Raw genomic sequence first — 12873 nt, 5'->3', positions numbered from 1 at the left:
GACCGGTGAGTGTGTATGACGTAGGACGAGTCATGCACACAGGCTTCAGAAAGAGGACGAAGATGGCCGAAAGAGGAGGCGCCGGCACCGGACAACAGAGATGCCCATATGGCCAGCTGCGTGACCATTAGGTAAAGGGGGCTTTACACTCAGCGATATCGCTAGCGAGCGTACCCACCCCTGTCTTTTGTATATCGTTAGGAGCCATCACACGTACTTACCTGCCTAGCGACGTCGCTGTGGCCGGTGAACCGCCTACTTTCTAAGGGGGAGGTTCATGCGGCGTCACAGCGGATTCACTAAGCGGCCGCCCAATAGAAGCGAGGGGGCGGAGATGAGCAGCCATAACATCCCGGCCACCTCCTTCCTTCCACATTGCCGGCGGCCGCAGGTAAGCTGTAGTTTGTCGTTCCCGAGGTGTCACACATAGCAATGTGTGCTGCCTCTGGGACGACGAACAACCTGCGCCCTCAACAATCAACGATTTTTTGAAAAGGAACGACGTGTCAACGATGGACGATTTGGTGAGTATTTTCCATCGTTAACGGTCACTCGGTGTCACACGCAACGACGTCACGAACGATGCCGAATGTGCGTTACGGAATCCATGACCCCGGCGATATATCGTTAGATACGTTGTTGCGTGTAACGGGGCCTTAAGTATTATAAAGTGTTTTTTATGTTCTCACAGTGGCCTGGGCTCTTATATACAGCATGTTAGAATGCTGTATATAAGAGCCCGGTGGTGGTGGCCGCAGCATATATGCCAAAAAAGTGGTGACAGGTTCCCTTTAAACTTTACCTCTGGAAAAAAAAAAATATATGTGGTTTCATAGTGATTATATGGAATTTATTTGTACAATGCCGTGAGCTACTTATGTGAGAAGGCAATTTCCGAACAAATAACAGTAATTAAACATACAGTCTGTAACGTCTCTCCTTGTAAAGAATTACATGTCAGTGTAAGGAGACTTATAAGCCATGCAATATTTGGTATACAAGTCTCCTTACATTGGCAAGTCAATCTACACAAGGAGAGACGTTACCCCTTAGATCATAGTTAATGGCCTTTCTTATAGCCATTTTAGATTTTTTGCTTTGCACTGATGAGGGGCAACACACAGAAACACATTTCTGCAAATAGGACTTATGGTTTAGCTTTAATCTTAAGCCATGTGTCAAGGCTAATTAAAGTGTCAATTATTGTCTAATAAATGCATATGCTTAAATGGAATCTGTCATCAGGTTTTTGCTATCCCATCTTAGAGCAGCATAATGTAGAGACAGAGACCCTGATTCCAGTGATGTGTAACTTACTGAGCTGTTTGCTGTCATTTTGATAAAATCAATGTTTTTTTCTTCTGCAGATCTAGCATTTATACATAGCTCATGAATATGCTGGACCACCTGGTAGCATGCTAAGTAGTCCTGTAATGATAATCTACTGTTGATTAAACAGTGATTTTATCAAAACTACACTAAGCCGCTCAGTAAGTGACACATCACTGGAATCAGGATCTCTGCCCCTACGTTGTGCTGCTCTCAAATTAGGTGGCAAACAACTGGTGACAGATTCCCCTTAAGATTGGAATACATGTTAAAAAGGACTTATCACTGGCCATAAATATATATAATTTTATACCTGGTGTAAATGCCTCTGTTTTCCTGAAACTGGTGCTGTATTTTCACCTCTCCATTCCTGAGATATGGCCCCCTCTTCCCATTATATAAATCTAGTATTGACAGCCAACTAGTCATCAAGAAGACTCCCATAGTGAAGAGTTGACAACCACACCCATTTGGCTAACAAGACCAGAGTAATATACAGGGAAGAGATGGTTCTATCTCACAAATCGAGAGGACCAGGAACAAAAGAAAAAAAATGACAGATTTGGGAGAACTACAAAAATACACACAGGTGCACTTTAGAATGCTAACATTGAATAAGGGAACTCTAGTGTTGTATTACTGCTGTAGAAATATTTGAAAAGAGATATTTTGCTTATGTATTAGCCAATGCATGTGAGCCCGGTAACCGCGACAAGGTGATCTCAATATACCCGCACATCTGGGTTAAAAAACCTACATGCCTGGGCAGAAAGGATACAGCTATAAAGGAGAATGGGCACACCCTGGTTATACGGCAGAGTGCTCAGTAAGAAAGAAATGCACTACAAATATATCAAAAAGACAGGTGTGAACAGATACTAGCTAAAAACACAATATAACTCCAAAAATACATACAGCTGCACTCTAAAATGCTAACAATGAATAAAGGAACTCAGGTTTTGCATTACTGCTATAGAAATATTTGAAAAAAGAGATACTTAGCTTATGTATTTGCCAATGCATGTGAGCCCAGTAACCAACGACAAGGTGATCTCTTATATACTGGGACCCTAACTTGAAATGCCTCTATTGGCCAATACATAAACTAAATATCTCTTTTCTAAATATTCCTATAGCAGTAATGCAATACCAGAGTTCACTTATTCATCGTTAGTATTCTAAAGTGCAGCTGTATATATTTTTGTAGTTATATTGTGTTTTCAGCTAGCACCTGTTCACACCTGTTGGATGCGTGGGTCAGTCTTTTTGATAGATTTGGGAGAACGGCAGCATTTACACCAGGTAAAAAAATATTTTAGATGACCAGTAAATATGTGAAATGTATAAATAATACTATATAGTGTTCATACCAAGCCAAAATATGACCAGTAAATTATTACCAAGTGTGCTGAGGCATAACATAATACTGACATTCAGGACTGTTCCTAATAGAAACAAATAAGGCATATACATTTTTTGGAATTATAAAAAAAAATATCTAAAACGTCAGTCATTTCCAATATCCAATTAATACAAGTGCAGAACATTTCATTATACAATAATGGGATTGTCTAACTTTTCGGTTAAAAAAATACATGTACTTGGGGCTAAGGAAAAATCATTTTTATACTTGGATCTTATTAAAAATATTGCACCATTTAATTTTTATGGGGTCTATAGTCATAAGTCAGCTAAGAGGGTCTAAAACAAAGACAAATAAGGGTTGCAAACTCTTACATTTGTTCGTCAGGGCGAGCTCACTGATGGATTCTTAGTCAACTCATTTTTCAGCCAGCAGTAGACAGTGTAAGGCTAGGTTCACATTTCCGTCAATTTGTATCAGTCACAATCCGCGGCTCTGGTAAACAACGGAATCCGTTTGGCGGATTCCGTTGTTCCCATAGACTTGTATGGGCGGCGGATTGTGACTGGTGACGCTGCGTTACATTCTCCGCCCGACTGATCAGTCGTGGAACGACTGACCGCCGGGCGGCAGGAACTCAGGAGTGTAACTTTTTTGAGCAGCACAATCCGTAGGCTTTCGCTGCGCATGCTCTCTCTGGCTCCCTGCACACGTAACCAGGGTACACATCGGGTTACTAAGCAAAGCGCTTTGCTTAGTTACCTGATATGTACCCTGGCTACGTGTGTAGAGAGCCCGACACTTCCCCGCTCGGCTCCGCCCCCTCCCGCACTCCGAATTTACACACACACACACACACACTCACTCACCTGTCCCCAGCCATGCAGTCCCCGGCACTGACGTCCTCAGCGCCATGGCCCCCCTCGACTCCACCCACCCCGCACTCCGCCCCCCCGCACACATTCTCAACGGCCGAACGATCAGCTGATCACCCGGCGGCCGGCTGCTGTGAGCGATCAGCTGATCACCCGGCGGCTGGCTGCTGTGAGCGATCAGCTGATCGCTCTCATTAGACGGCCACCGAGAGATCATCTGTTCGCTCTCAAAAGCCGTCCGGCTATTGTGAACAATCAGCTGATCGTTCTCTCTTTTACAATGGAGTCCGACAATGAATTTTAATTCTTGTCATCCGTTGTACAACGTATCAGTCACATGCGTCAAGCAACGCATGTGACTGATGCAAAACAACGGAAATGTGAACCTAGCCTAACGCAGAGCCTATAGAAAGCAAATTACTTAATGTTAACCCCAAATGCATTCATTTCAGAAAAAAAAAAGAAATTATCCCCAAAGATGGACAAACCATTTTTTTTCTGTACACAAAAACTGGGACAAAACATTGTAATAATAATGAGGATTTGGTATCTTAATCATTAAACAACCATGACAAGTACTGTTAATATTTACTGTAAATCTGCTATTTTCCTATAATCGCAGCATTAATGGCAGGCATACAGTATTAGTGGAGGCTTAATGTAATAATAATAATGACTAGCTTGTAGGAAATGATGGGGTATACAGACAGATAATATCGTTATGGATATAAACGCACAGTATTTTTCATGTTTGTCACAGCCTCAATGCTTTGCTATGCAGCAGAGGTCATTCATACATGTAAACTTCACTTCCCGACATAAAAGAAAATGAATCATCTTGTTTCATAAACCTTTCGGGCATGTATATGTAAGTATAGGATGCATTTCTTCAATCGGATGCAAACGGGAAATGACCGATGTCAGCTTATCAGATATTCTAGTTGTAGCTACTATTTAGAACCACTCCCAAACGCTTAACGGGAAAACCCTGGGTTGGTTGACTACGCTCACAGTAAGGTCCACCCAGTACCTTGACGGTTAAGGAGCCTGGTCACTAGAGCTCTGCACCAGTAGAGATCATCTGGTGCCTTGACGGTTAAGGAGCTTGGCCACTAGAGTCCTAATCCAGTAGAGATCATCCGGTACCTTGACGTTTAAGGAGCCTTGCCACTAGAATCCTGAATCAGTACAGATCATCTGGTACCTTGACGTTTAAGGAGCCTTGCCACTAGAGTCCTGAATCAGTAGACATGATCTGGTACCTTGGCAGTTAAGGAGCTTGGCCACTAGAGTCCTGTGCCAGTAGAAATCATCCGGTACCTTGACTGTTAAGGAGCCTGGTCACTAGAGTCCTGCACCAGTAGAGATCTTCAGGTACCTTGACTGCTAAGGAGTCCTGCACCAGTTGGTATCATCCGGTACCTTGACGTTTAAGGAGCCTTGCCATTAGAGACCTGCATCAGTAGAGATCATCCAGTACATTGACAGTAAAGGAGTCTGACCACTAGAGTCCTGCATCAGTAGAGATCATCCAGTACCTTGACGGGTAAGCAGAGTGGCCACTAGAATCCTGCACCAGTAGAGCTCATCCAGTACCTTGACAGTTAAGGAGCTTGGCCACTAGAGTCTTACACCACCAATAGAGATCATCTGGTACGTTGACAATTAAGGAGCCTGGCCACTAGAGTCCTGCACCAGTAGAGATCACCTGATACCTTGACCGTTAAGGTGCCTTGCCAGTAGAGATCATCCTGTACCTTGACGGTTAAGGAGCCTGGCCACTAGAGTCCTGCACCAGTAAAGATCATTGTATTTGAACCCATGTACCTGTAATGTGCTGTGATACATCTTGAGCCAGTGGATCCATCATGGGTTAACTCTGAGGATTTCAGCAAGAACCTGCATCTGTTTGTTTGGAGGACTTTTTCATGTATGGGTATAAAGAGGACTCAGTTCACATAGTTAAGCCACTTGACAAAGGCTACACTCCAGTAGCCGAAACGCGTTGCTGTTGTGTCATTATCCATGGAGGACTATGTCTTAACTGTTCATATGTTTATATGACCGTTTTTATTGGAAACCAAGCAGAATAAAGCACCTGGAAATTTACTGACGTATGTCTCCTTCTTGCGCTGGGCAGAACTCTTCCCTCTTCAGTAAAGATCATTCAGTACCTTGGCAGTTAAGGTGCCTGGCCACTAGAATCCTGCAATAGTAGAGATCATCCGGTACCTTGACAGTTAAGGAGCTTAGGCAGTAGAGTCTTACACCACCAATAGAGATCATCTGGTACGTTGACAGTTAAGGAGCCTGGCCACTAAAGTCCTGCACCAGTAGAGAACGCCCGGTACCTTGGTGATCAAGGAGCCTGGCCACTAGAATCCCGCACCAGTACAGCTCACCGGTACCTTGGCGGTTAAGGGGCCTGGCGACTAGAATCCCGCACCCGTAGAGCTCACCGATACTTTGGCGGTTAAGGGACCTGGCCACTAGAGTTCTGCACCAGTAGAGCTCATCCAGTACCTTAATGGTTGAGGGGCCTGGCTGCTAGGCATTGGTGCTCCAGCTTCTATAGTCTGGCCCCACTCCATCCGAGGATCGATCTCTAGTCCCAACACTTAACTGTTTCTGACCCTACTGTCTTTTGCTGGTCAGAGCTTCCTTACTAAACATCCTACATTAACATTACGTTATCACTGCTCTACTTTATACCTTACATATTACTATACATTACAGAAGCAAACATCACATTACAATACAATTCAATTTACGTAACACAATATTTACTAAACACGCAAGACATTCATATTACAATACATGGGGGTAGGAACGCGATAGTAAGGTCCACCATTCTAACACGTGCATTGGCTTTTTACAGTACAGACCCATAGGCAGGCCATGTACCACCGCTTTAGAATCCGCACTTCTGGGAATATTTGTATTATTCCGCTTGCCATGGGGCACGTCACATTTTGTTTCCATTACAAATTCTTTTTGAGCCTATAAGAAATAAAACCTGTATACAGTAATATGATAAGGCCCATAGAAGATTATGGGTGCTGTTTTATAGGTAGACGGTGTGAGACTGTGACCGGGGTTATCTATGACGGCCGGTATGTCTCGCCCCGGTTGTGCTCACTCCATGATAGAAAGTAAATCCACTCTAGGGTTAATGCTGTTTCCCTACAGGCTGAAGCAAGGGTTAAATGGAAACAGGAAAAAGGGCAGGTGTGCCGGGTGTGAGGGAGTGATCAGAACTCCCTGAGTTCTCTGCTGGAGAGGCACATGTATATTGTTGTGGACTTTTGTTTGGACATTAAACCGTGTGCTGTGAACCTTAATGCCTGGATCCCGTGTCTTCTGCTGCGCAGCCGACCGTGCTACCTCACAACGGTTAATGGGAACCTGTCAATTGATTCATGCTGCTCAAACCACGGGCACTATTGCAGCCAGGTATACGGATAATATAGTTAGAAGATATTATCTTCGATTCCCTGCTGGAGTGGTGCTTCTAATCTAAGTCCCCTGCCCCCTGTCTTATACACCCGCTTCTGCATTTTCATCCATTTCCAGTGCTGCTCCGGTTGGTCTCCTCTGAGTTGTGACCTACCGATATGCGTTTCGCATATATGCTTTGTCTGGGGTTCACAGGTTTTGTCCTGCACTTACTTCAAATTGGTACTATACTGTACTGTCAACAAATAATGACGTGGGTGATTAAATATAACAAACATTAAATTTTCTTCTGGAATGCAGTCAACTTATATTTGCATGGAGGGGTTGTTTTTTTACATGGATGTTGCAGTGGATTCTTTAAAGATCCACAAAAAATAAATTGCAAGTGAGCGTACCCTAAAGGCCCCGTTACACGCAGCGATATATCGCCGGGGTCACAGATTCCATGACACACATCTGGCATTGTTAGCGATGTTGTTGTGTGTGACACCAACGAACGGCCGTTAACAATGGAAGATACTCATCAAATCGTCCATTGTTGACACGTCGTTCATGTTCAAAAAATCATTGATTGTTGAGGACGCAGGTTGTTCGTCGTTTTCCCGAGGCAGGACACATCACTACGTGTGACACCTCGGGAACGACGAACTACAGCTTACCAGCGGCCGCCGGCAATGAGGAAGGAAGGAGGTGGGCGGGATGTTACGGCTGCTCATCTCCGCCCCTCCGCTTCTATTGGGCGGTCGCTTAGTGACGCCGCTGTGATGCCGCACAAACCGCCCCCTTAGAAAGGAGGCTGTTCGCCGGCCAAAGCGACGTCGCTAGTCAGGTAAGTCCGAGTGACGGCTCCTAACAATATTGTGCGTCACGGGCAGCGATTTGCCCGTGACACACAAACGACGGGGGCGGGTGCTTTCACCAGCGATATCGCTGCGTGTAAAGCCCCCTAACTTTTGTTTCGTAAATTGGGACAAATTACTAGAACTGGATGATTTGATCTATTCTGCAACATAAGTATAAGTAGTTCTCTAATTGCAAATCATGTCTCCTCCAGGTTTGTAGAGAATTCCAGCGTGGGAACTGCACCCGTGGTGAGAATGACTGCCGCTATGCGCATCCGATAGATATTGCCATGATTGACACCAATGAGAATACTGTAACTGTTTGCATGGATTACATCAAAGGCCGATGCTCTAGGGAGAAATGCAAGTACTTTCACCCCCCTGCACACCTGCAAGCCAAAATAAAGGCAGCTCAGCACCAGGTGAACCAAACAGCCGCAGCTGCGATGGTAAGGGCTTACCCTGTCTCCCTGTCTCTCCGGAGTCTTGGTGTCACGGGGCTAATTAAAACCTACGTAACTCTTGCAGGATGTTCATGTATGTATTTGTCGTCTTAAACCATGTCTTGCGGTACTTATACATCCATCATGTCATATTAATACAGTGCATTTTAAGATCTTTCTTTTTTAGTAATTGCTTCCAATAAGGCAACTACTGGGGTTATCGTCCCGCTGTCTAAGGAGCAGGCGTGCCTAGTTATGTAGTGATGCATCAATCATCTGGTTGTATATCGCTGATAACTAGGCAGTCTTCCCTTTATTTGATCTGGGGAAGACTAGTAACAGTGTTTTTTTATCATTTTGTTGCATTTTTTACTCTTTAAATGAAAAAACGCAACATAGTACACCCTAATAAATCATCCAATCACCACACGTTTGTATGGAAGCCTTGGGTGACAAAGATCTAAACACAGAGGCGAAAAATGTTGGGTTTTGCTCGTATCTGTTTATGGTCTACACTCATAGTATGATTTTTAACTAAAAGAAAAACCCATGACATCTTATACCATAATATTCCCATAGGTGTCCTTTCATAAGAGAATTTAAGGATATGTGAATGTCATAAAATCTTAAGTCTTCTATTTTCCTTCAAGAATCTGATTCGGACCACCACCTTTCCCCAGTAATGAGTGACCCTATTTACATTCACAACAAGTTCTACTCTCTACCATTAACAAACCATTGCCTCTTCACTGGTAGTCAAACCATTGCTTCTTCCCTGGTAGTCAAACCATTGCCTCTTTCCTGGTAGTCAAACCATTGCCTCTTCCCTGGTAGTCAAACCATTGCTTCTTCCCTGGTAGTCAAACCATTGCTTCTTCCCTGGTAGTCAAACCATTGCTTCTTCCCTGGTAGTCAAACCATTGCTTCTTCCCTGGTAGTCAAACCATTGCTTCTTCCCTCGTAGTCAAACCATTTCTTATTCCATTGTAGTCAAACCATTGCCTCTTCCCTGGTAGTCAAACCATTGCCTCTTCCCTGGTAGTCAAACCATTGCCTCTTCCCTGGTAGTCAAACCATTGCCTCTTCCCTTTACTCACAGTAGTGTTTGTCCAATCCCTTCCCAGCTGTTCCGTATTTATTTGCTTACTTATTTAGCACCATTGTATTCCACCGTGCTTTACAGACGTCATCATTACTGTCCCTTTTATCTATCAGTATGTCTTTGGAGTGGAAACCAGGATTCCTGGAGGAAACCCATGCAAACAGTACATACAAAAGATGCCGTATAGTCCATTGTTTCATCTGTGCACCATTGTTCAATGCAGCCAACCATGTAGGTAGTGGAAGTGGTTGTCAAGTCCATGTCTAGGGACAGGTCTATACTTCTATTGTATTAAAGTTCACAAATGTAAAGTCATATTTTATTACATTATTACTAACTATATACAGTAGACTTTTCCCCACACATAACAAAAAAGGACAGTTGCACTCTGAAATGCTAAATCATGCAAACAATGAATGTAACAATATAGATATGCATTATTGCTTAAGGAAATCTAGGAAAAATTGAGATATTTAGCATAAAAAAATGGCCATTTCTATATCTGCCCAGTAGCCACGTCAAGGCATATCTCATTTACTGGGAACCTACACTTAACTGAAACCTCTCTCTGGGTTACAAACCTCCATGTGTATAGGCAACCTGCTACTGAAGAATAAAATCACCTGTGGCTAATGGGGGATGGATGCACAAACAGAGGGTATGACTTTATAATCTAGACAAAAAGACTGACAGCACTCCCAAAATGCAGTCTGAACATGTGCAAAACTGAAAATGACATATAATAACAAAAAAAGACACTTGCACTCTGAAATTATAAAGCATGAAAACCATCAATGTAAGAATATAGATATGCATTACTGCTTAAGGAAATCTAGGAAAAATTTATATATTTAGAATACAAAAATGGCCATTTCTGCCCAGTAGCCACGTCAAGGCATAGCTCATTACTTGGAACCTATACTAAACTGTATGGGGTCCCCCCCCACCCCTCACACACATTGGATGTACAGTGGAAATATTAAATAAGTAACATTGTGCCATGAACCTTAACAGTTTTATTAAAAAAAAAAGTTGAGACTCCTCCAATTTTTGGGAGTTTTAGATTTCTCATATGCTAAAGGGTGTGCTATCTCCATAATGATGCCTTTTTTTATCCAGTATTGCCCTTATTTTAATTACCAGAGTACTTATAGGGAAATATAGCCTCTTGAGAGTCAATGTATTTACTAGAAATGTTTAGAAAATTCATATAAGTAAGGTTTTATATGATTTCTCAATTCATTGCTTTGCTTTATAAAATGTAGAAATGATGTTATGTGACATTTATTCTGTGTTCTCCATCATTCACATGGAATGTCTTCTGCACTTTTTTGTAGCTATTTATCAGCATAAATTGCTTTTCATGCAACATAAAGCAGCAACCCTTAATGTTACCCTTAGCTGGATTAATACATTATGTTAATATTCAGTCCCCGATTACTGAATTTGAGGAGCTGAGACGTTGCCCTATGAAGATGAGAGAATCAATAAATGTAGCCATCCCAACGATGAGAAAATTGCTGCGGGTACGGGTACAAAAAAAGTCATGTGAACGGTCGCATAGACTATAATGCGTATATACAGTATATATGATCTGTGGAAAAAAACAGAACAGGCCCATAAAAATTGATGAAGTTGTCCACTATTTTTACATTGATGGTCTATAGGTCTTCCATGTCTGATCGGCTGGGGTCCCACACCCCGCACCTCCTGATCAGCTGATTTCAGTGCCAGCGGTGAAAAACCTTCCTAAAAACATACATTTATTGATAAATATTAAAATACAAGACAATAGTAGATAATTCAAACAAAACCAATACCAAAGCGAGACAAACTCACTAGTGCACAGATGAGGGAGGAGAGATAATAAATGCCCTACAATAGAAGCCTCCCTCCTGTACACTACCTAACAGCGGAGGTCGGCACCCTATATAGTCGATATGGCACCCCCACTCGTTGACTTAACCTTGCCTCCCCTGACTCACCCTAACTCAATAGAAAAAAGTGTACGTGCGTATTAATAAAGTGCTCAATAGTGCTCACAAAACAGGGCACAATAAATCAGGGGGGCTACTTATCATTCTGATGTGCAGGAACTAAGCCTCAACGCGTTTCCCCTTGCGGTTCATCAGGAGGCCGATATAATCTCCATGTCATTGATGATAACTTGATGCCCCTCAGCATTAGAGGCCAGAACCTGAAGGCCAGTGGCCTGAAGCCACGCGGGGACCCGGGTCCTTCAATGGACCCCGTTCCTGTCCCGTATCAGGCAGCGTGAGTCCGTAGTTGGTGCCGTTCCTTGTTGGTCATGACGCCGAGCTCTATATGCTGCTGTGCCCTGGGAACTTTAGGTGGGCCAGAAGATTTGAAATCCTCTGCCTGGTGGATTCTGCTGTTGGGACGTGAAGAGCCCACCAGCCCATGGCTCAGCACCTGATGTGTGCGCTTAGTCCTCAGGGAGCTATGGCGCAGCTCTCCCCTCAGCGACCGTGTCCTCCTACGTCTCACTTGTTTCCTGGTTGCTGACAAACTGATCGTGTGTGTGTGTGTGTGTGTGTGTGTGTGTCGCCTTGCTCCACTCTCTCAAGCTTCTCCCCCTGGTTTCCTGATCCACTGTTCAGAGGGTCCACTACATTAGTGATGGCCACATCCCAAGTCTTTACCCTAGCCCAGTCCTGGTGAGAGGGCAACTAACTGTGTGTTTTGGATTGTGGTGTTTACCGGCAATGACCTCCTCCTTACCCGGGATTAATACTGCACCTCTGGAGAGGTGCAGTACTCTGTGGCGACTGAAGCTTCAGGGGCGCCACGTGTGTGTGTGTGTGTTATATATCTATATATATATATATATTTCTATCTATCTATATATATATTTCTATACATATATATATGTATAATATATATTTATATTTATATTATATACACACATGATGTATGTAGTGGCTATGGGAGTTGAAATTCTCCTTCCTAGCTGTGCTCTTCAAGATCAGCAATGGGGGACTGAATTGACAGAGTGCAAACGTTTCGTGCTTCCAGAATCCAAATTGAATAACACCATTAAAGGGTATGTCCACTTTTTCAACATCTTTTATTATTTCAGGCTATTTTATAGAGTTACTCTACATAAAAATGTAAGTACCTTATAATAATGCATTCCTTATCTTGCTCCAGTCTGTATTATAGTCTAGAGCTGCATTTACATTTCTACAGGCTTCAGTACTCAGCTTTACAAAAGCACAAAGCTTCCTGAGAAGTGTAGATTTTACACACCAGGCACAGTATTTGATGTGAGAAAAAAAAAACCTGAAACCGAGCTGGAAAAATAAACCCAAAAAAAAACAAGTAAAGCAAAACCAAAGAAATGAGGCGGAACACCTGTTGGTAGAAGTGTAATATGTAGGAGCATATTCACACTATAGACATGTAACAGACAAAACCTAGGATAAAAACAAATGAGCAAATA

At 43.0% G+C, this 12873-nt stretch overlaps 1 protein-coding gene across 5 annotated transcripts in view; it reads left to right on the top strand.

Moving 5' to 3' along the window:
- MBNL3 (muscleblind like splicing regulator 3) overlaps positions 1–12873 on the top strand; it is a 233956-nt gene that overhangs the window by 184825 nt on the left and 36258 nt on the right. For all 5 annotated transcript variants that reach the window (XM_075323729.1, XM_075323726.1, XM_075323727.1 and 2 more), the window contains exon 5: positions 8078–8314. In XM_075323729.1, coding sequence (XP_075179844.1) covers positions 8078–8314 — 237 coding nt within the window. The remainder of the gene's footprint in view (positions 1–8077; positions 8315–12873) is intronic.

Source organism: Anomaloglossus baeobatrachus, chromosome 9, assembly GCF_048569485.1.
Source record: "Anomaloglossus baeobatrachus isolate aAnoBae1 chromosome 9, aAnoBae1.hap1, whole genome shotgun sequence".
NCBI lineage: Eukaryota > Metazoa > Chordata > Amphibia > Anura > Aromobatidae > Anomaloglossus > Anomaloglossus baeobatrachus.
The sequence above is the reverse complement of the archived record's forward strand: the minus strand, read 5'-3'. Positions and strand labels throughout refer to the sequence as shown.